This window comes from Chiloscyllium plagiosum, chromosome 9 (genome assembly GCF_004010195.1).
Source record: "Chiloscyllium plagiosum isolate BGI_BamShark_2017 chromosome 9, ASM401019v2, whole genome shotgun sequence".
NCBI classification, from domain to species: Eukaryota; Metazoa; Chordata; class Chondrichthyes; order Orectolobiformes; family Hemiscylliidae; genus Chiloscyllium; species Chiloscyllium plagiosum.
In genome coordinates, this window is record NC_057718.1 from 87,416,606 (window position 1) to 87,440,325 (window position 23,720).

General features: G+C 39.3%; 1 protein-coding gene and 1 long non-coding RNA gene across 8 annotated transcripts in view; one reads left to right on the top strand and one right to left on the bottom strand.

Annotated features, from left to right (window-relative positions):
• The window catches only part of stxbp5a (syntaxin binding protein 5a (tomosyn)), a 236,745-nt gene that overhangs the window by 124,407 nt on the left and 88,618 nt on the right, over nt 1–23,720 (top strand). For all 6 annotated transcript variants that reach the window (XM_043696459.1, XM_043696460.1, XM_043696462.1 and 3 more), the window contains exons 9-16: nt 3,814–3,892; nt 5,859–6,013; nt 11,922–11,994; nt 13,331–13,478; nt 15,238–15,305; nt 16,766–16,806; nt 17,536–17,756; nt 20,477–20,652. In XM_043696459.1, the coding sequence (XP_043552394.1) occupies nt 3,814–3,892; nt 5,859–6,013; nt 11,922–11,994; nt 13,331–13,478; nt 15,238–15,305; nt 16,766–16,806; nt 17,536–17,756; nt 20,477–20,652 (961 nt within the window). The remainder of the gene's footprint in view (nt 1–3,813; nt 3,893–5,858; nt 6,014–11,921; nt 11,995–13,330; nt 13,479–15,237; nt 15,306–16,765; nt 16,807–17,535; nt 17,757–20,476; nt 20,653–23,720) is intronic.
• On the bottom strand, nt 5,987–20,285 carry LOC122553031. 2 transcript variants are annotated; one of them, XR_006312595.1, is made up of 4 exons: nt 20,239–20,285; nt 19,668–19,713; nt 7,521–7,655; nt 5,987–6,080 (listed from the first exon to the last, which is right to left on the bottom strand). It is a non-coding gene; the product is annotated as an uncharacterized LOC122553031 (long non-coding RNA). The 2 variants fall into 2 exon arrangements; XR_006312596.1 differs by lacking the exon at nt 20,239–20,285 and adding an exon at nt 20,043–20,128.

A 23,720-nucleotide genomic window follows, 5' to 3' on the forward strand; every position in this document is an offset into this window, starting at 1 on the left:
ATTAATGACTTGGAAGAGGGAGTGGAAGGGTGGGTCAGTAAATTTGCAGATGATACGAAGATTGGAGGAGTTGTGAATAGTGAGGGGGGCTGTTGTCTGCTGCAAAGGGACTTAGATATGATGCAGAGTTGGGCTGAGGAGTGGCAGATGGAGTTCAACCCTGCCAAGTGTGAGATTGTCCATTTTGGATGGACAAATAAGAATGCGGAATACAGGGTTAATGGTAGGGTTCTTAGTAAGGTGGAGGAGCAGAGGGATCTTGGGGTCTATGTTCATAGATCTTTGAAAGTTGCCACTCAGGTGGATAGAGCTTGTAAGAAGGCCTATGGTGTATTAGCGTTCATTAGCAGAGGGATTGAATTCAAGAGTCGTGAGGTGATGTTGCAGCTGTATAGGATCTTGGTAAGGCCACATTTGGAGTACTGTGTGCAGTTCTGGTCACCTCATTTTTGGAAAGATGTGGAAGCTTTGGAGAGGGTGCAGAGGAGATTTACCAGGATGTTGCCTGGATTGGAGAATAGGTCATACGAGGATAGGTTGAGAGTACTAGGCCTTTTGTCATTGGAACGGCAAAGGATGAGAGGTGACTTGACAGAGGTTTATAAGATGATCGGGGAATAGATAGAGTAGACAGTCAGAGACTTTTTCCCCGGGTACAATAGAGTGTTACAAGGGGACATAAATTTAAGGTGAAGGGTGGAAGGTATGGGGGGATGTCAGGGGTAGATTCTTTACCCAGAGTGTAGTGGGGGCATGGAATGCACTGCCTGTGGGAGTGGCAGAGTCAGAATCATTGGTGACCTTTAAGCGGCAATTGGATAGGTGCATGGATAGGTACTTAAGCTCGGACAAATGTTCGGCACAACATCATGGGCCGAAGGGCCTGTTCTGTGCTGTTTTGTTCTATGTTCTATATGTTCTATCATTAACTGGTGCAATTCCCTTTAAAATCAGAGTCCACTTGTCAACAGCACTTTCCTGTTATTTACTGTAAATGTTGTTTTCCCTTCCTTCAGTATTTCTTGCAAATTGTCCAGAAGAATGCAAGACAACAATCTTGCAATACAGAAAAGTGCCTTCAGCCCATCACCCCTAAAGTCACCATAATCCTATCAGACTATTGGGCTCATTTGAGAGAGGCAGCTGATGGTAGTTTCACCTGAGAGTCACCACACCTCAGGCGATGGGGAGTGTTCAGAAAGCCTTTGTAACAACCTAAGTCAGTATGGGAGTTTGCATCACTGTAAACTAGCCATCCAGCCAAATGGCTAACCAATCCCTTTTAGCTGTACTCAAATTTTAAACCGCCAAGACTAATTCCTGAATTATTACAATGCAGGAGAGTAAACAGCCTTTTGTGGTTGGACCAGCTCTATAAAAATAACTCACTTAGTCCCAATTACCTGCCTATTTCCTCTAACTTTACAATTTTTCTTCTTGTCGGGCAATTATCAAATTCTGTGTTGAAAGCTATGACTGAAGCTCCTTCCTTTGCAATTGCTCAGTGCATTCCAGTTTCAGACCACTCCCTGCATATTAATCATTTCCTCATCGTTTGTTGTTCGTTCTTGCTAATTATTTTAAACTGGCATTTTGCTGTTCTTTATTCTCCCACCAATAGGATTGGTTACTCTTTTTGTCTTTTCTGCCTGAGCATCTCATGATTTTGAATGCCTTATGCAAATTATCTCGCACCCTTTAAAGGAGAAGCAATCTAGCTTCTCCAACAATATACATAACTGAAGTATGTCACCCCCTTTTCTGTCATAACCTTTTCTGTACCCTCTCCTTGCCTTCACATCCTTTCTAAAGCCTAGTGTCCAGAATTGAATATGACCACTTGAGGCTCAACCAGTGTTAATTAAGAAGGTCCACCATAATGTCATTGTTCTGAAACTCTGTTCCTATAATTAAAATCCAAGATCCTGTATTCCATTGTGTTGTTTGTCCTCCTGAAATGCATCAGCTCTCACTTCTTTGGATTGAATTCCATTTGCCACTTTCTGCCTACCTGTATTGTCAATTGATATCTTGCTGCAATATACAGCTTTCTTCTTTACTATCAACCAGCTGATTAGATTTTTGTATTCTCAAACTTTCTAATTATAGCCTGTGTTTAAGTGTAAATCATTGGTGCATACCACAGAAATCAAATCAGCATTCCAGTCATAAACACCTGCCCTGTAATCGTTCATAGAATTATAGAATCCGTACAGTGTGGAAGCAGGCCATTTGGCCCATCGAGTCCACATCTATGAAGAGCATCCCACCCAGACCCACCCCACTACCTATTCTTGTAACCCTGCACTTCCCATGGTGAATCCAACTAGCCTGCAATTCCCTGGACACTATGGGCAATTTATCATGGCCATCCACTTTACCTGCATGTTTTTGAACTGTGGGAGGAAGCCGGAGCACCGGAGGAAACCCACATAGACAAGGGGAGAATGTGTGAATTCCACACAGTAAGTAGCCTAAAGATGGAATTGAACTGGGGTCCCTGGTGCTGAGAGACAGCAGTGCTAACTTCTGAACCACCATGCCACCCTTGGGTAAACTTCAATCTATCCCTTGCTGCTTTAAATAAAAATATAATGTCAGCAGTCCTCTGGCATTATACCTGTAACCAAATTAGATTGAGAAATGGTGACCACTGTTTCCTCCTTTACTACTTTTGACAGCAGCACTTACTTTTGATCCAAGCCTGATTACTTCTCTATTCAAAGATCTCAAGTCCCTTGAATATTTTCCTCCTCCATGATGTGTGTCATCAACATTTCTCACTTCTCCTTAACAACAATATCTCTATTAATTTCCCTCTTCTTTGTGAAGGCTGACCCACATTTCCTAAAGAAGGGCTCATGCCTGAAACGTTGATTCTCCTGCTCCTTGGATGCTGTCTGACCTGCGCTTTTCCAGCAACACATTTTCAGCCCACATTATTCAATGACTGCCATTTTTCATCCCATGTTTTCTGCCTTCATGCCTAATTTTAGTTTTGACCTTTGCTATGCCTTACTCTTCCCATACTTATTCTCTCTCGCTTTGTTATAAAACCTCTTCAACTCATTCATAGAACTATTGCTGAAAACTTCAAATTAAACCATAAGCCTTAAACCTGAATGTGTTTATTGCCTCTCTACACCTGTTGGTTTGTTTTTGTAATGGTGAGAATGTCTAGTAAATGTTCTTTTACACTCTTGTAATATTTTACAGCTTGCTCTGTTTCTGTTTTTGAACTGCATGTGTATTTCTGATTGTGTGTGTGTGGACTATAATTTAGCCTACGATGTCTTTCCTGTTCTTGCAAAGTCTAAATATATCCTATATTGCAGAGCAAACTTTGGACATGACTTGAAAGAAAACAGCAGTTCCTTGGCAACAACAAGTTATCCTGTGCTGTCAAATCCAAGAAACAATGCTCAATGAAAGCATGCATATCACTTTATAGATTTATCTCCAAAAGGAGCTACCTCCCAAATGCATTAGCCAGATATTGAATGAATGGATTGAGCTAAAACTTCCCTCAGTGGGTTCTTCCCAGCTGGGAAGTCAGACAAAGAAATTCAATCCAATTCCTAATTTTTTAACTCTGTTTAATAGTCCTTTGAAGTCTTTAGCCTAAATAAAATGAACAGCTTCCTAGGTGGAGTTAATTCCTCCTTAGCAAGGAAGAATGATCAAATACTTCAGCACAGGAGCATGAGCTCTGTGTATTTTTGCCCAAGAGCATAGCATTGACATGTGCACACTGAATTTGAAGAGGGGAGGCTGAACTAATGAACTCTACACTTAATCCAACATTGCTTTCAGGAAAGCTGCCAAAAGATGGGAAGAAAGCAGAGCCTTGCAAACCCATCCTCAAAGTGGAATATAGAACCTGTAAATCTGGGTATGTGTTCAGTCCTTTCTTTTAAAGTATTTGTGTTCTGTTCTTTGAAATGTTGATGCTCAAAAAAAGGTAGGAATTTTTGATATTATCTCCTTACAATTATTGGATGCTGTTGGAACTTCCTTCAACAGTGGCCTAAGTTCATTGCGACAGCATCTTTTAGACCCTTGGAAATTTGTCAAAATCTGTAGTTTGTGGGAAAATTTTAGAGTTAAGTATTAAATATTTGACGCAGATATACTTTTAATGAACATTAAATATTTTTGTCTCTTGTTTCTCCTTGTCATCTCTTTATATATGCAATACTTTAAATGATGTAGAACATACTGTTTATCCTTGTGTAAAGCCAATCATGTGAAGACATTCAGATTTTAAAATTATCCTGCAAGTCTAGATAGGCTAAAAGCTATTCACTATGTTGGAGTTCAACATTCAAATCTAGGGGTTCCCATTGAGCAAAAATTTAATTGGAGCAGCCATATGAATATTGAGGGGTTGAGATCATAGAATCCCAACAGCGTGGAAGCAGGCTGTTGGCCCATTGAGTTCATACTAACACACTGAAGAACACCCCATCCAGATCCAACCCCCTATTCTATCGCTGCAACCCTGCATTTTCTATTCCTAATCACCTAGTCTGCACATCTCTTGACACTATGGACAATTTAGCATAGCCAAACCACCTAACTGCACACCTTTTGAACTGGGGGAGGAGACCTGGACACCTGGAGGAAACCCATACAGGCACTGAGAATGTGCAAACTCCACACTGTCGCCCAAGGCTGGAATTGAACCTGGGTCCCTGGCACTGTGTGACAGCAATGCTAGCCACTGAGCCACCTTGAGCATATTGAGTGGTGGAGCAGGCTCGAGGGGCTGAATTGCTTACTCCTGTAGCCAGTTCTTATGCCTTACATAAAGGAAAATCATACAGTAGAAGGAACCTCCTCTGCTGACTACCGTGATGAGCTCACCTACTCCCCCTGGTGGATAATGGGGAATGTCCAGAATGATATGTATTGTAATTAATAGTGATTGAAAACTTTGGAATGACAAACATGGTGAATTTCAGTGAAGGAGAAGGTGAGGCTAAGTTCAGAACAGGGATGAATTATATTTAGCTAGTAAAGACAGGCAGCATTGAGTTTGGCTCAATTCTCGGGTCTAAGTAGTAAACCCAGTTTATGCACTATTGACTTGAACTTAACTGCATTTCCTTTGAGATGACTAGATAAGATACTTCTGGGTGAATGTATTTTTAAAACAAAAGTGCCTTGTATGTTAAGCTCTAAGTGATTCAGTCATCTACAACTTTGTAAGTGGCCTCTTGGCACACCATGAGTCCCAGTGGAAGCAGTACTCGAGATGATGCTGAGTATTCTTAGCATGCAAGTGCATATCCAAAATCCCATTCATAGACAATGGGTGGTGGAGAGGAGGAAACAAACATCAGTATCTGGAGAAAACATACAGAAATTGCTGGAAAATCTCAACAGATCTGGAACCATCTAAAGAGAGAAATCCGTTAATATTTTGAGTCCAGTGATCATTCCTTAGAATTGGTATCTGGTGTTTTTAAACCTGTTTACAGAGACCAAACTATAGATTATTAATGTTCCAAAATTGGCCTTTTGAAAATTTTGCATGTTCACTTGATGGCATTTACATAACATGGGTCAAATTTTGTAAACTCATTAACGATTTTTGAGAAGGAGTTTCCATTTAAGCTTGTGGAGAAACCGATAAGTTAATTATAACAAAAGATATTTGGGTGTTTTGGACTTCACAAAATTGAGTCAAGGTTTATTCTGTGACTTTGCGCAATGTTTGTTACGAAAGATGGACATCCCAGTAGCTATAAGCTACCAGCAGTGAAGTATTAGTTTGTGTTTCATGGTTTCTTACCATTTCAGGAAATAAAATACTTAATGGTGTTTTTTTTTCCTATTTACGTTTTTGCTTCTAGAGATCCTTTCATCATTTTCTCAGGAGGTCTGTCCTATGATACAGTAGGCAGAAGACCATGCTTGACGGTGATGCATGGGAAGACCACTGCAGTACTTGAGATGGACTATCCGATTGTCGATTTTCTCACCCTCTGTGAAACGCCATATCCTAGCGGTAGGCTTATGTAATTAACTTGTTTGTATCTGTTGTAACTTCACAGTCTGTAGTTCTCTTCCGATAACTGTGAAAATAAAAAAAAACACACGTGTACTTGGTTTTCATGGTTAATACTAACCCATAGCAACTGAATCTGAATTTGTGGCACATTCAAAAGACAAACTAGTCTCGTAGGAAAGTAAAGGATTTTGGTTCATATTGTGTTTCATGGCCTGAGGATGTTCCAAAGTACTACACTACCAATGCATACTTTTAGATTCATTATCATTGCAGTGTACATAGTTCATTGATCTCATTCCTGTCTGCTAACCTGATTTTAGTGATCTCGATTGAGAGGTAGATATTGATGATACCAGAGAGCTATGCTGTTCTTCAGCCATGTCATTGGGATCTTTTATGTTCACTTGAAGCATGTGGGTTTTGGTTTAACATCCCAATAGATAGATCAGACTCTTATTATGCAGCACTCCCTCAGTAATGCACTGGGTGTCAGTCTGCCATAGATCTTAACAAGTAAGTTGACCATTGAAGCCTCAAACATTTCCTCATTGACTGGGGTGACTTGTACACCAAATGTAAAAGTGAACTCCTGCTTTGGGTGACTGCTATACATGGTCTGTTGTGCATGGATGTGTCTCAAACTCCCTTGCATCTTTATAATATAAACTGCTTGCTCCGTTGCATCCAAGTAAAAGATGCTGGTAAATAAAACTTGCATTTATGGGCTAAAAGATTGAAGATGATTGCTAACATATGCAGAGGTAAAAACAATGACTGCAGATGCTGGAAACCAGATTCTGGATTAGTGGTGTTGGAAGAGCACAACAGTTCAGGCAGCATCAAAGGAGCAGCGAAATCGACGTTTCGGGCAAAAGCCCTTCATCAGGAATGATGAAGGGCTTTTGCCCGAAAAGTCGCTTTCGCTGCTCCTTGGATGCTGCCTGAACTGCTGTGCTCTGCTCACATAAGCAGACCATACTGTGATTGTAAAGGTGATGAAGAGGGAAGAGTTTAATTATGCTCTGAGTATGTCTTAAAGCATGGTTACTTTGGGATTCTCTTAAATGGTGGGTTGACTAGTACACCACAATCTGTAGTAGATTGTATGTTAAAGTTTCTGCAATAGATCAGGTATCTGTGACCTCTTACTCAAAAGTTAGTTGCCCATCACTGAACCACAGTTCTGTCTGAGATTATTTTTCACAACAAACCTAGTCTCTTCATGTGATCTTCTAGTTTCATTGCAGCTTATTCATTGTGATTAATTTTGAAGTAAAGGAGACAAACAAATTCCATAAACTACACACAGTAGCAATAATGGCAATGCTTTAAGTGGAACTCTCATCCAATGGAATAATGCAAGCATGTTCTGTTGTATTTGCTAACTCTGCAGTTGCCTTTTAATAGGTTGAATAACAACTGTGAAAGTTGTTGTGGACAATAAATATCTGTACATATATTTGCAAACAATATGTTCCCAGTTTCTATGGAGAGTGCCTCTCACCATGGGTTGTAGCCGCTGGAATGTGATGCACTTCTGATGTAATGCCCCAGATGTGAATAAACTGTCCTCTTCTGAAAATGGCAGAAACATTTTTTGACCATTGGTATCCATGTTGAGAACAGGAACTAGACTTTTCTAAAATAAAAAGGAGTTAAATTTAAACAAAGAAGAAATTGGGATTATGTTCACAGATAATTTACTGTACCCTTGTATTGTTTTCACTTACCTTGTAGATGAACTTGCACTTCTTTTCTATTATTCCTATATTCTGAACAGTGCTGCCTTTTGGATCATGAAATTCTAGTGAGGATCATTCAGGAATTGCCTGTGATCTCCACTATCCTGCATCCAATTACTCATTGAACAGAGACTTGCTCCACTGGTTCATTTTTCTGACATTTCAATTGCAAATGTGCTGCCCCTGGTTGCACTCAGGTCCACACTTGAAGAGTTCAGTACATGGACAATGCTTTGTGCCTCTTTTTTTTTAAAAAAAGTGTTAGCTGGAAATTCTACAAGCATTTACAAGAATTGAATCCTTATTTTGTGCAAGTAATCTATGAAGTTGTCATAAGGAAGAAAGAAATTCCAAGTCCGAAACAGTTAGTGTGCGTGTATGTCATTGCAGGGAACATGGTAAATAACGCAAATTACGGGTAGAAGAGACCTAGCTAAAGGAAGGGCATGACTAGGTGTTAAATATTGCTGAAAAGTATAGTTGAGGAGGCCACTGCTGGAGAAAGAGGATGTCTGAGCGTTCAAGGACAGAGTCAATTTGGCTACAGTTAAGGAATAAAAAGGGTATAATAACATTGATTGATGTGGAATTCAGGCCAACTAATGGAAAGGATGTAGTGGAGCAAATCTGCAGGGGTAATTACAGAGAAATGCCAACATCATACAGTAGTTAAAATGGGGCACTTCAATGACTCAAATATACCCAAATGCAGCACGGTGGCTGAGTGTTTAGCACTACTGCCTCACAGTGCCAGGGTCTGCCAGTTTCAATTCCAGCCTTGGGTGACTGTGCAAACTCCACACAGACATTATCCCCAAGTCTGTGTGGGTTTCCTCTGGGTGCTCCAGTTTCCTCCCACAATCCAAAGATATGCCAGTTAGATGGATTGGCCATGCTAAATTGCTTGTAGTCTCTTGGGGTGCATAGGTTAGATGGATTAGCCATGGTAAATGCAGGATTACGGGGATAGGGTGGCGCGTTGTCTGGGTGCGACACTCTTTAGAGGGTCAATGTGGGTTCAATGGACTGGATGGCCTCTTTCCACATTGAAGGGATTCTATGAAATATAAATTGGGATTACTGGTAAAGGGCAAAAAAGAGCAGATATTTCTAGGACATGTTGGAGAGTGAGTGAGTCAGTGTGTGCCCCCCCCCATCCAACAAGAAAAGATACATTGGACCTGGTCCTTGGTAATCTTGTGGGTCAAATGGATCCAAATATCAGTGGAGGAATATTGAGGAGACAGTGATCATTGTATTACGTGGTTCAGAATGGTGGTGGAGAACGACAATCCAGAGTGACAAAAATTAATTAGCAGAAAGCTGACTTCATTGGGGCAAAAGCATAGCTGGACAGGATTAATTGGAACAAAAGGTTGACAGAACAGACAGTCTCTGAACAGTGGCCCACCTTCAATGAGGAGATGATTCAGATATGATCATGGTATGTTGCCTCAAATAGGAAAGATAGGATAAACCAATAGATTCCTTGATGATTAATTTTCAAATGAAAAAGTATGCTTATGATAAGTGTTCGGCAGAAAACACAATTGAGAACAAAAAGGAATACTGACTGTTTGGAAGGGAATTGAAAAAGCAAATAAACTGAAAGGATATTATGAGAAAAGGCTAAACAGGAATCCCAAATTTGTCTTTAGGTATGTAAATAGGGGGGTGGTTAAAAGAGGCTAGGGCTGATTAGAGACCAAAAAGGGATGGTGGAGGTATGGCAGAGGTGTTAAATGAATACCTTGCATCTGTCTTTATGAAAGAGCAGGATGCTGTCCAGACCATGATGGCGGAGGAAGCAACTCTGTCCAAATGAGATGCATGCAAGAATTTTGAAGTAAGTGAGGCATTGGCCATAATCTTTCAGTGTCCCTGGTCTCGTAAGTACCCAGAAACTGGAGAATTGTAAACATTCCAGCCTTGTAAAGGTTACAGAAATAAACCCAACAATTGCAGACCAATCAGTCTAACTTAGGGGCAGCTTCTAGAAACAATTATTTGTTTTGAATTGGTAGTCACATGGAAAAAAGTCGATTGATGGAAAGAGTCAGCATGGATTTCTAAGAGGAAAATCATGTCTAACTGGAGTTTTTGAAAGAGGCAACAGAGTTGATGAGATAACGCTGTTGTTATAACACATGGATTTCTCAAAGGCTTTTGATACAGTACCACATAACAGATGTGAGGAAATTCTTAGTATAAAAGGGAAAGCAACATGGTTGCAAAATAGGCTGAGTGATAGGAAACGGAGTGATAGTCATTTGGATGTGTTCCAAGCTAAGAAAAGTTCTTGGTGGAGTTTCCCTGGGCTAGATTTTGGGACCCTTACTTTTCCTTATATATGTTAATGATCTGGATATTGTGCGGGGCACAATTTCCAAGTTTGCAAATTACATGAAACTTGAAAGAAGAGGACAGTGTGAAACTCCAAAAGGACATTGGACATGTTGGTGGAGTGGATGGATAGGTTGCAGATGAACTTCAATGCAGTGAAGTATGACATGGTGCACCTTTATAAAAAGAACATTTGAAAGACAAAACAAATAGGTGGTGCAATTCTAAGAGGCGTGCAGGAGCCCAGACACGGGAGGGTACATACACACAGATCATTGTAGGTGACCAGAAAAATGGAGAGAACAGTTAATGAAGCATACACTGTCATTGGGTTTATTAATAGGAGCACAGAGAACAAGGAAAAAGGTTATATTGAACTTGCATAAGACGTTTGTTTTAAGTGTAGTTTAGACAAGCTGTGGGAGTGGGCAAATACATGGCAGGTGCAGTACGATGTGGCTGAATATGAGGTTACCACTTTGGGAGCAAAACTGGAAATATGGGTTATTATCTGACTATAAATTGAGGGAGGAATGTTTGGTGAGACCTGGGTGTCCATGTACACCAGTTACTGTAGATAAGCATGCAGATGGTCAAGAAGGCAAATGGTATGTTGGTCTTCATAGCAAGAAGATTTGAGTATAGGAGCAAGAATGTCATGCTGCAATTATATAGGTCCACACCTGGAATAACGTGTGCAGTTTAGATCTCCTTATCTGAGGAGGAATATTCTTGCAATAGCGGAAGAGCTGGAAAGATTTACCAACCCGATTGTTGGGGTAGCAGGACTGATGTAGGAGGAAAGGTTGGATCGGTATGGATGATATTTGCTAGAATTCAGAAAAATGAGAGATGCTGTCCTAGAAATATGTAAACTTCTAACAGGATAAGGCAGGATAGGTGTGGGAAACATGTTTCCAATGATGGTGGAATCCCGAACCTGGGGTAACAAGCTAAGGATACACGGTAAACCATTTAGGACTGAGGAGAAAGTTCTTTGCCTGGAGTGTGTTGAGCCTGTGGAATTTATCAACACGGAAATCAATTGAGGCCAAACCATTATATGATTTCAAGAACAAGTTGGATATAGCACCCGGGGCTTAATGGTTCAAGCGATATGGAAGAAAAGGATGAACAGGCTATTGAGTTGAATGACCAGCCATGATCACCATAACTGGTGAAGCAGGCTCGAAGGGCCAAACAACCTACTACCACTCCTCCTATGTTTTTTATGTTAGACCTCAGCTGGAGTGTTGTGCACGGTTGTGGGCACCACATTACAGGAAAGATATGAATGCATTGGAGATGTACAAGAGTGGTTCAGGAAATGAGAAACTTGGGTATGAGGATAGATTGAAGAAATTGGAACTGTTTTCCCTGGAAAGCAGTAGGTTGAGAAGAGATTGGATAGAGGTTTCAAAAACTATGAGTAGGCTGTTTGGAATAGATAGGGAGAAGATGTTTCCACTATGTATGAACAGATAAAATGAAGTCAATTAAAATAATATTAAATTCATGATACAATGCAGTATATAATTGTTACTGCCAATGCTGAAGTCTCAAGTATTCCCACTGTGCCTTAACTCTACACTTCTGACCTAACCTACTGCAGTTTAAGTATTGGAACACTGGAGAATGGTGGAGTGAGGAGAAAAATTGATGAGCATTCTTTTCTACCTTTGAATTGGCATTTGTCTTCTTTTGCACAAGGAAAAGTTAAAGTTTTGAGGCACTTAAGCCTTCAATTTAATGGCCAGTTTACAAATTGATTGCTATGCATATATTTACCCCATGTTGATTTATTGTCATTAATCCTACAGATTTTCAGGAGCCTTATGCGGTCGTTGTCCTTCTGGAAAAGGACTTGGTAGTTGTGGATCTTGGACAAAATGGGTAAGTCTCATGTTGAATTAATAGTTGATCTAATTACTATAAACTGGGCTATTAAAATAGCATTTCAGTTTTAATAATTCAAAGTGGATACATATCTGATAATTATTGCAATTGTTTCTAATGGTGAAAGGCTCTAGAACCAAATGATATAGATTCAGAGTCATGGTGAAAGAAGCAGTGGTGACATGTGTGTTTTTTAGATGCAGTGAGTGATTGGGGTCTGGAATAAATGCCTGAGAGCTAGATGTAAGCTCATTTATTTGGGGCATTCAAAAGAAAATTGGATTGTAACCTGAGAAGGAAAAAAATGTGCAGCTATATGGAAAATATGGAACATGGTAAAAGGCAAATTGTTTGATTAAACAACATCAGCATGGGCCAGCTAGCCTCATTTTGTATTGAAGCTCCTTGGATGTTGCCTGAACTGCTGTGTTCTTCCAGCACCACTAATCCAGAATCATTTTGTATTGTAGCCATTCTTTGATTCTAATATGGACTTGATTTTCTACTTGTTACTTTTTCAACTGGCTTTCTGTTGAATATTTGTGGACCTGCAGCGTCTTCATAAAACTCAATAGAAAAGGCTTTTAACAGTGAACAATTCCCATATATTTTGTTTAAGGAGTCATTAATATAAAACACCATAATCATCTATATGCAAATCTTTGCAGTATTCTCTTTTCCATTATAATTAGGCATTAAGAAATCATTGTGTACAATCTTTACCCAATTTATGACCTGGTGAATGGATTCTCTTGTAGATTTTAACTTGGAGGAAGTTAACTTTCAGTGTTTTTAATGGATGTTTTTAATGAAATTCTGGATGTAGGTTTGTTCGCTGAGCTGGAAGGTTTATTTCCAGATGTTTCGTCACTCTACTAGGTAACATCTTCAGTGGGCCTCCGATGAAGCACTGCTGATAAGTCCTGTTTTCTATTTATATGTTTGGGTTTCTTTGGGTTGGTGATGTCATTTCCTGTGGCAAAGTCACTTGCTGTTCTTTTTCTCACGGGGTGGTAGATGGGGTCTAAATCTATCAACAAACGCATCGAGTTAGACCCCATCTATCACCCCGTGAGAAAAAGAACAGGAAGTACCTTTGCCATGGGAAATGACATCACCAACCCAAAAAAACCCAACATATAAATAGAAAGCAGGATTTAGCAGTGCTTCGCCTGAGGCCCACTGAAGATGTTACCTTTGTAGGATGACGAAATGTCTGGAAATGAACTTTCCAACTCTGAGCAAACCTACATCCAGAACCTCAACCTGAGCTACAAATCTTCTCAAAACTTGCTTTTTGAAATGCGTCAATGCTCTTTTTTTTGTCTTCCAGTTATCCTATATTTGAGAACCCATACCCTTTGGATATACATGAATCACCTGTCACCTGTTGCGAGTATTTTGCTGACTGCCCTGTGGATTTAATTCCTGCACTTTATTCTGTTGGGGCAAAGCAGAAACGGCAAGGATACAGTAAAAAGGTTTACAGTTTGTTTTTCAAATGTTAAAATAACACCGAGGAAATACATAGCCATGCAAGTTGTATTTTCAATTTCAAGCAGGTTTCTGCAGAACTTCCTTGCTATTTAGATGATGTATGCATCACACCATTAAAATATTTCCTGACTAATGTCTGCTCAGTTGACCTCCTTACATAGATGAATCGACACATATCTGCACATTTCTGGTATTACTGTTGCCATTTTCGCAGTTCCACATATATTTAGGCCACCTTCTCATTGTTAACAGTTTTTGGTTTGTAAAATTAGAATTTTTAAAATTCCTTTTTAAATTGCAGTGCATATAATAGCGCAATGATTATACCTAGTCCATTTATTGTCACCTTTAAGAACAAAAGTGGTGTTGGAACAAATTGTATCCAAAGCAGGAGCACATATCTACCCTTGAAGGATTGGTACATTGACCATCTTTGTGCCTCAATCTTATTTTATTTTTATTCCTTCTTTCAACCCTGCATTAATCGTTTTTGTGACAAGTTTCCAATGTTGCACTAATGGGATCTTGAGTTGCAGAGCTGTTTGTTCAGAGTTTGATGTTTGATCAAGTGGTCCTCAGCCTTGCCTTGTATTCATGCTGTGGAGGAGCTGGTGTTGGACTGGGGTGGATAGTTAAAAATCTCTCAACACCAGGTTATAGTCCAGCAGGTTTATTTGAAAGTACAGGCTTTTACTTTCAAATAAAGCTGTTGGACTATAACCTGGTATTGTGTGACTTTTAGCTTTGTCTTGTATTAGAATTCTTTATTTTAAGTTCTTGGTTTTCCTGCCCTTTTACTCTTGCACTGAAAGCAGAAAGATATTTTTCCTGTTGGCTCTGGATGGTTCTTGCTGTGCTGCTCTCACCAGTCTGTAGCAAACTGCAGCTAGACCAATCAGTGGGTTGTCATTGGGCAGTTTTCCTTTAACTCAAGTTCTAGTGACATTCTGACTTACTATAGCAATCCATCCGCTCCAATAGCGACATAGCCTTGACTTGATTTTTCCATCTTACCTGATATTTCAACTTAGCAGTGTTCAACTTATAGTTTAAAAAGAAAAGATATGTGATTCTTTACGTGAATGTTTTCAGAGTGGTTTTATTTCTTGACTGAAGTTTTGAAACTTGACACTCATGACCATGTTTACAGATGTGTTAGTTCTGTATGACTTGAAATACAACAGGAAATAGCAGGCTCGTATGTTCCTGAAGAAGCCAAATTATAGCTAGGAAATAGTTAATTATGGGATTATTGACCTCCTTTGCTACTGTCCTTCAAGCAAAGAGCTGGTTTGTGGCAGTCTTGTTATTGGATACTGTTTTTATTTGATCCATTGCTTACGTTTCAAATTGTTCTTGGAGGCAAAGCTAATACTACTTATGCAGCAGGCTCCCAGGAGTAACGGGCAATTATTAGTACAACACTCCTCTAGAAATTGTGGTCAGCTAGATATCTGGATACAGTTGGTTCTGCTATAATGCAATAGTTCTGTTCTCATGTAATCTCGCGATAAGAAAATCACTCCGTAGCCGTGCCATTTAAACTAATGGGGACAGAATCTCTTTATAGCCAATACAATTAATGAAAGTGCTCATTCTACAAATAATGACCTAAGTTCTTCGATTGCGTAAAACCTAATTTGTGTTGAAGAAACATGCATTATAGCAGAACAGACTGGATTATGATTAGTGGCAAGGATATCTTCCTCCAACTTTTTTAATGTCTACATTTATGTCTTCAAGGAATGGCCCATCAATGGAGGTAATTGGGGTTTAGGCACGCAGAGCTACCCAGAGATTATTATTACAGGGTAAGTAAAGAATGTTAAATATCCCAGTAATTTATATGAAGTATGTTTAGTACTTTGGAGTATTAAGCATATTATTAATGTTTGTAAAATGTGGGTTGAAACAGATGCAGTAAACATATCCTCCCATATCTATGCTCTTGTAATTCTCATGCACCTGGCAAAAATTTCCAAGAAAATTTTTCATACTTATGAAAGTTCTACAAAAATGTCAGTTTGAGCTTGGTGCACCAAATTTCCAATAATCACCATTGCCCGTCTTACTCCATCATGCATGCACCATTACAGTAGTAGCTAGTTGAATTTGTGGTCGCGTTTGATCGGAAATCTTTTACTTATCAATTCGCTATGTCACTGAAGAATACTTCTATTGGCAAGCAAAAATGTATTGTTTTGAGATTGAGCGAGTAAGCTACATTGCCCTAATTCCATATACATATATAAATGATGAGAAAAGGATAAGGTAATTGGGTAATTTCTTTGGAGAAACAGACTTTGAGATGATAATGCTTGTTCCAAGAGTATACAGGAAATTGACAGGAACGCCTTTCAGTTGCAATGACTTAAACATTAAATCATAGGGGATACAATACAAAGGAAGGAAACATGTCATAAAGGTTTTATCTGAAAATAGTAAGGCAGATTGCAAAAATAGATTTTGGCATACTTGACCTTTGCTGAAGGAATGCACTGGATCAAGCAACTGTTATTTCCTAAAAATTATTTTTTATTCAGTTCCTTTGCAAAATACCAATAAATAAGTTTCTTACATCTGCCTTAGAAATCTGGCACATGAGGCTCTTTGGTCAGTTAATGACCCTTGTTTGTAGAATTAACAAGCATTTACTGGGCTGAGGTTTGGTTTTTGCTATTGGCAAGTGAGTGTTTGAATAGCAATCCTGCTCCGCTTCCGCATCTCCAGCGATCACCAGAATCAGTTACCTAGCATGTCTGATCTTGGTGCAGTGATCTCTAGCTGCACCTCCTCTATTGCTAGCAGATTATAAAGCATTATGTGTTGGGTACCCTAAAATCCCTTTTGTAACAACATTTGTGGAAGTATCATCACAAGGACTAGGATCATCATATTCTAGGGCAACAAGTGAGGATGTTGAATATGCCCTTGTCAATATCATCCATATTCTAAGAACAACTAAAACAAGTCCTAACAATTCTGATTGGGTGACCAGCTTGGTTTCAGCTTGGTCTTAACTGCTTGAAATGAAATTATATTTGTTCACTTTAGAAATTGGATTTGATTATTTATTCTTAAAAGAAAAACTTTTTGTATGATAGTAAGGATTAATGTAAACAGGTGAATCAAGAACAAATAGATTGAAAGGATTCTGAAACAAATCTTGTGTAAGTGCCATTATGCTTTTTAGACAACTGTCAAAATCTTTGGGGAAAAGAAAATGTCAGTCAACAAAATATTAAGATCTTTTTTTTTCATTTACTTTAAGGCATGCAGATGGATCATTGAAGTTCTGGGATGCGTCTGCCAGTAAGTTGGATAGATTCATTCAGATATCCAAGATGAAATGTTCTGCTCAAGGATCAATTTATTGCTGTGTATTTTAAAATGCTGATTTTCTTCCCTTGTGGACGTTACTACAGAAAGCTGATGTGATAACTGCATTTTGAAAGATGAGGCCAAAATAGTCTTGACGTAACCATGTGCTTGCCTTTCATCCTTGATGCAGGCAAAACAGGATATTCTTCTGGTAAATTAAGTTTAACAGGTAGTGAGTCTTATGAGAATTTCAAACAAATGGTTGGTTAAATATGGCAAAAAAAAATCTCTCCTTTCTTATGGTATATGGAAGACAATTTAGTTTGAACAGTGCAAATTTCTTTTTCTCTTTTCTTTTGTTGACATTGAAAGTTGTTAAATTTGACTTGATGTCACTAATACTAGTTATTTATATATAGGTATATATAGATTTACTTGAGTGAATACAGTAGAATGTTTTTAATGGCATACAATTTTGCCCATTTGTCCATTTCTAGGAGAACACCAGCATGTCTCTTTTGAGGACAGCAGTTTGTTTTTTTGATGTTCACTAGTTGGTTCCTGACAGCTTTTCTAGAAACAAACAATATTGTGGTCTATCATAGTAAGCAAGAGCTCAATGCTAAATATACATTAGGTTATCATTTAATTTGCAACAGATCTACTAATTTTTCATTGAATGTTCTTATTCTCTGCATTTTGATTTTTCTTGCTTGTTAGTAACATTACAAGTTTTGTATAAAATGAAAACATCCAAGGTATTTGAAAAATCTCGGAATAAGGAGGAGAAACCAAACACAGACATAGTGGATGAAGACCCTTATGCCATTCAAATAATCACATGGTGTCCTGAAAGCAGAATGCTGTGCGTGGCAGGAGTATCAGCACATGTAATCGTTTACAAATTCAGCAGACAGGAAGTGACAACAGAGGCTATTCAGGTATAACCAACAATTAAATGGCAGTTGCTGGCATTGAATTCCTACTGATGTAATAATAACTGACTGCATTTATCTTAAATCACAGCCGAGAACAAAAGGCCATTTTTCCTATGTTTGGTGTCCATGTTGATCAGCCCTCTTCAGCCATGACATGCGATACTTGCATTAGTGATCAACCTCAGTTTTTTTTGCCCATGTAGAGTCATAGAGCTGTACAGCATGGAAACAGACGCTTTGGTCCAAATCGCTTATGCTGTCCATATATCCTAATTTAATCTAGTCCCATTTGCTAGCATTTGGCCAATATCCACCCAAACCCTTCCTATTCATATACCCATCCAGATGCCTTTTTAATGTTGTAATTGTACGGGCCTCCATCCACTTCCTCTGGCAGCTCATTCAAATATGCAGCATTCTCTGCGTGAAAACGTTGCCCCTTATGTCCTTTTAAATCTTTCCCCACTCACCTTAAACCTACACCCTCTAGTTTTGGACTCCTCCACCTCAGGGAAGAGACTTTGTCTATTTGTCCTATCCAAGCCCTTCATGATTTTATAAACCTCTCCATAAGGTCATCCCTCAGCCTCCGACGCTCCAGGAGACAGCCCCAGCCTGTTTAGCCTCTCCCTATAGCTCAAATCCTCCAACCCTGGAAACATCCTTGTAAATCTTTTCTGAGCCCTTTTCAAGTTTCACAAATCCTTCCTATAGGGGGAGACCAAAATTGCACTCGGTATTGCAAAAGTGGCCTAACCAATGTCCTGTACAGTGGCTACATGACCTTTCAACTCCTATACTCAATGCACTGACCAATAAAGCACCCAAATGCCACTTCACTATCCCGTCTACCTACTACTTTCAAGGAACTATGAGCCTGCATTCCCCCAAGGTCTTTGTTCAGCAGCACTCCCCAGGTCCTTACCATTTAGTGTATAAATCCTGCCCTGATTTGTCTTTCTAAAATGCAGAACCTCACACTTAGAAAAATTAAACTCCATCTGCCACTCCTCGGCCCAGTGGCCCCTCTGATCAAGGTCCTGTTGTACTGAGGTAACCTCCTTGGTTGTCCACTATGCCACTAATTTTGGTGTCATTTGCAAACTTAATAGCCACACCTCCTATGTTCACATCCAAATCATTGATATGAATGACAAAAAGCAGTGGGTCCAGCACTGGTCCTTGTGGCACGCTGCTGGTCACAGATCTTCAGTCTGAAAAGCAACTCTGAACTACCGCCCTTTATCTCCTGCCTTCCAGCCAGTTTTGTATCAGAGTGGCTAGTTCACATTGTATTCCATATCATTTAACTTTATTAACCAATCTACCTTGTGGAATCTTGTCAAACGCTGTACTGAAATCCATATAGATCACGTCCGCCACTCTGACTTCTTCAGTCCTCTTTGCTACTTCAATAAACTCAATAAGGTTAGTGTGACACAATTTCCCATGCATAAAGCCACGTTGATTATCCCTAACCAGTCCTTGCCTTTCCAAATACATGTAAATCCAGGATGCCCTCCAACAACTTGCCCACCAATGATTCCAGGCTCTCTGGTTTATAGTTCCCTGGCCTTTCCTTGCCACCTTTCTTAAATAGTGGCACCATGTTAGCCAGCCTCTGGTCTTCCAGCACCTCAAAATGCAAAGTAGTTAGGGCTGTCACGTACTGTCTCTCTCAACTCTAGAAAAAGAAAACAGTCTGCCCCTTTTGATTTTTAAGAGGAAGGCTCGCTGTCTAATACTTCACTGTAGTAGTGGAGAACTCAAGTCTTTTACTCGACAACCAACAGAAACCTTCCAACTAACTGAAAGCAAAACTAAAAATCTTCCTGGGTTTATGTGAGCCCTGACTCATAATTCTTTTGACTTTTTTTAAAAAAAGAACACAGAAAGAACTCAAAAGCTGCTTACCAACTCCGAGTGAAGGACACATACTGGCACCACTGTGGCAACACTCCTGTATGAAAGAAACACAGAACACCTATTTTAAAGGACACAAATCATCACCAAGTGCAGCATGCCTTCAGCAGCGCTTTATTTTTAAAACAGTCCTTTTTCTATTTCAGTTCATAACTAAAGTACAGAAAATTTAAATAAATTGTCTCTATACTGTTACCTTCTGTTTACTGACATGCTGGCCAGAGAAACCCCTTTCATTTTATTTAATCTGTCATATTCCTACATAATTTTGACCATATCTATGAAATACCATTGAAAATCATACCAGGATGCATCAGTAGCAGTCTATCTAAATGAATAACAGTGCATTAAAGAAACCTAGCTAACCTGAAATATTTGTGGGTCTGTAAACTAGCATAGTAATTTTCTATCAGGAGTTGACATAACTCAGCAGTTATGTATTTAGGATTATATTTAAGCCTTGAAGCTTGCTGGATCCAAGTCCACAAGTTGAGAGCCCAGAATTAGTCCATTTAGATGTCATTGTGAACTCTACTGTTCTTAACTGAAACTGTGCTGTTACCTTTCGTCGTGTTGCCTCAAAAGCTACATTCCAGTATTACAAAATGATGTAATCATCCTTATTCTTTACAGCTCTGTACATTACTGTTTTATCAGGTTAAACAGTTGGAACGAAAACTCAGTTAGTTGAATTTAGATAAGAACCATCTTGCTTCTGTTAAATAAGTTCCTGGAAATTTAGTGAGTAGATTACTACTGTGAAATAGAGAAATGCCTTCTCTTTCTTCTCTCTGCTACAGATGCTCGAAATACGATTGCTTTATGAAATAAATGATCTAGACTCACCAGAAACCGATCAAATACCTTTGGGAGCACCATGCCAGGGGCCAAACTCTCAGACTGCAAATTCTCAGTCTCATCCCTCTACAAGCAGCAGCTCATCTGATGGTCTTCGTGATAACGTGCCCTGTTTAAAGTAGGTATTGATCAGGAAGTCCTGAAATGTTTACAGCCTTACTGCAAATTCATCACTTTTGAGTGTAATTGCTGATGTAATATGGGAAATGCAAAACATTGTGATAAATGGCCATCTTCCTCTTGCTGTCACTCTCCACTGTTCTGTGATATTGTTTGAGGGCACTTGGAATAAATTCCTTTTTGCTTTAGTGCCATAGATTAATTTTAGTCCCATTTGAGACCAGATGGAGCCCCAGTTTTGCATTTCGTTTGAAACTGGATGCTTCTGATGCTGGAGTGTCAGTCTGGAATTTTGTCATGAAGTTTTAGATTGAAACTGAAACTCCGTGATCTGACTCCCATTAAAGAGTGCTTCAAGAATGCTGTGGATAATGCACAGTCAAAATAGTATGGATTGTATAATGTGTCAAAGAACAAATTGATGTGATTGTATCAGTCACAGCACTAACCTACATAACCTTTCATCTGTTGTCAGGTGAATTTGACTGTACATGCTCATTGTGTTCACCATGTTTTAGCTTGGCTCAGTTGATTGTGCTCTTGCCCCTTGAGTTGGGCTGTAGGGAGAAGTCCCACTCCAGCAATGTAACCTAGCCTAAGTTGTCAATAAAATAACAGTACTGCATTGTCAGAGGTACTGTCTTAAGTAGAGGCAGTCATTGCCAAAAAAATTAATTAATCTCATTTGTTGTTTGAGCTTTGCTATGTGTAAATATTGCTTCTAACAATGACTACATTTGAGTAATGACAGGTTTATAAAGCCCTTGGGGGCATATTCAAAATGTGTAACGTACTGTCGAGTACAAGTTCTCAACAATTTAAACTTTCCTTTTATTTCTTATGAAATATACAATCAATTAATTTTCATAATGTCAATTTCAAAAGGTACTAATTCCTCAGTAGAAAAACCTAATTTCAAGGATTCAACTTTCAACCTCAATAATGTCTATTTATATAATTTTTCTAAAATGGTAATCAGCATGCATTTCTGAAACAATTTTTGACATATAGCCATTGCTGGAGTAGAAGACCAAAAATTTGCATGAACTAGTGATAACAAGTATCTTCATGTTCGAAAAACAGGCGGGGAGGTTATGTCAGGAATGAGCGTTTTATTGCTGAAAAGAGACAAGTTGTTAATTTTTTTTGTCCTGCATGCATTAGGCAAATGTAAGAATGTTGATTGTCAAGCTATCATGAGACCAAAGCTTGATTGGCAAATTGACTCTGATTAGTTAAGGTCTAGAGAAAAGATGGGGGAACTTTAGGGTCTGCATACTTCCTGGTAATTGAAAGACCACAAGACTTGAACATATTCTTTCTATTTGCAGAGTTTGAGTTTCTGCATATGAAGGTATGTCACTTCCAGCAAACCTAAATGAGCCATGTTAAGAGCTCAGTTTCTTATCTTAAGTTGTTTGTGTAGCTATTAGCTCACTCAGGATTGTTCAAGAAGTTCAGTTGCTGAGTCACATCTAACAGTAAATGTCTATTGGACTTCTGAGAGTAATAAGGTACCTTGTGTGCACACGACAGGATTTATCATCATGGCTTACTGCATTCACACACAAACTGTCAGAGATGCACAAAAATAATGCCCCTTTATGTCCTATTTTAGCATTAACCATTTCTGCACACCATGGCCAAATAGTGGAGTGAGTTACTACAGCCTGTTCAGTGAGTCTTCCACTTACACTGTGAAGGGATACTTTGCTAAGGCTAGGTGCAATATATAGATTGATAACAATGTTTTGTTTTGCCTGTTGGCGAGGTGATGATGACATACTGGTAATATTACTGGATTAATAATTCAAAGCCCCAGTCTGATGCCTGAGCGTGGGTTGAAATGCCACCATGACAGTTGATGGAATTTCCATTTGATTAATGTATCTGAATTGAAAATTGGTTTCATACTGACTATGAGCTATCAATTATCCTAAAAACCCATCTGGTTTACTGGTGCCCTTTATTGAAAGAAATCTGTCAGCTACATGTCTCCAGAACTAGAATAATGTGGTTCATTCTTAAGCATCTGTTAAAGTAGCCTTGCAAGTTGTTCAGTTCAAGGGCAACAGGTACTGGGTAGGAAATGCTGGACCATGTCAGTGACGTCCATATAGAGTCATAGAGAGGTATAGCATGGAAACAGACCCATCAGTCCAACACTTCCATGCTGATCAGATATCCTAAATAAATCTAGTCCCGTTTGCCAGCATTTGGCGCATATCCCTCCGAAATTCTTACTATTCATATATCCATCGGGTTGCCTTTAAAATCAAAGAATGCCTTAAGTGTGGAAGCAGGCCATTGGGCCCAACAAGTCCACACTGACCCTCTGAAGAATAGCCCATCCGGACCCATTTCCTTACTACTCTACGTTTACTCCTGACTATGCCCGTAACCTACACATCCCTGAACACTATAGGCAATTTAGCTTCGCCAATTCACCTAACCTGCTCATTTTGACTGTGGGAGGAAACTGGAGCACCTGGAGGAAATCCATGCTGACGCTGGGAGAATGTGCAAGCACCACACACAGTTGCCAGAAGCTGGAATCGACTGTGGGTCCTTGGCACTGAGACAGCAGTGCCAGACACCATGCTGCCCCTTGTAATTGTACCAGCCTCCACCACTTCCAGTGGCAGCTTATTCCTTACACATACCACGTGTGAAAAAGTTGCCCATTAGGTCCCTTTTAAATCTTAAACCTGTGCCTTCTAGTTTTGGACTCCTCCACCCCAGGCAAAAGACCTTTTTTTTTCTCTCTCTCCATACCCCTCATGATTTTATAAACCTCTATAAGGTCACCCTCAGCCTCTGACTCCAGGGAAAACAGACCCAGCCTATTCAGAGTCTCCCTCTACTTCAAATCCTCCAACCCTGGAAACATTCTTGTAAATCTTTTCTGAACCTTTTCAGGTTTAACATCCTTCTTATAGCAGAGAGACTAGAATTGCACACAATAATGCAAAAGTGGCTTAACTAAGGACCTTAGCGTTTAGTGTGTAAGTCCTGCCATGATTTGCCATTCCAAAATGTAGCACATCACATTTATGTAAATTAAAC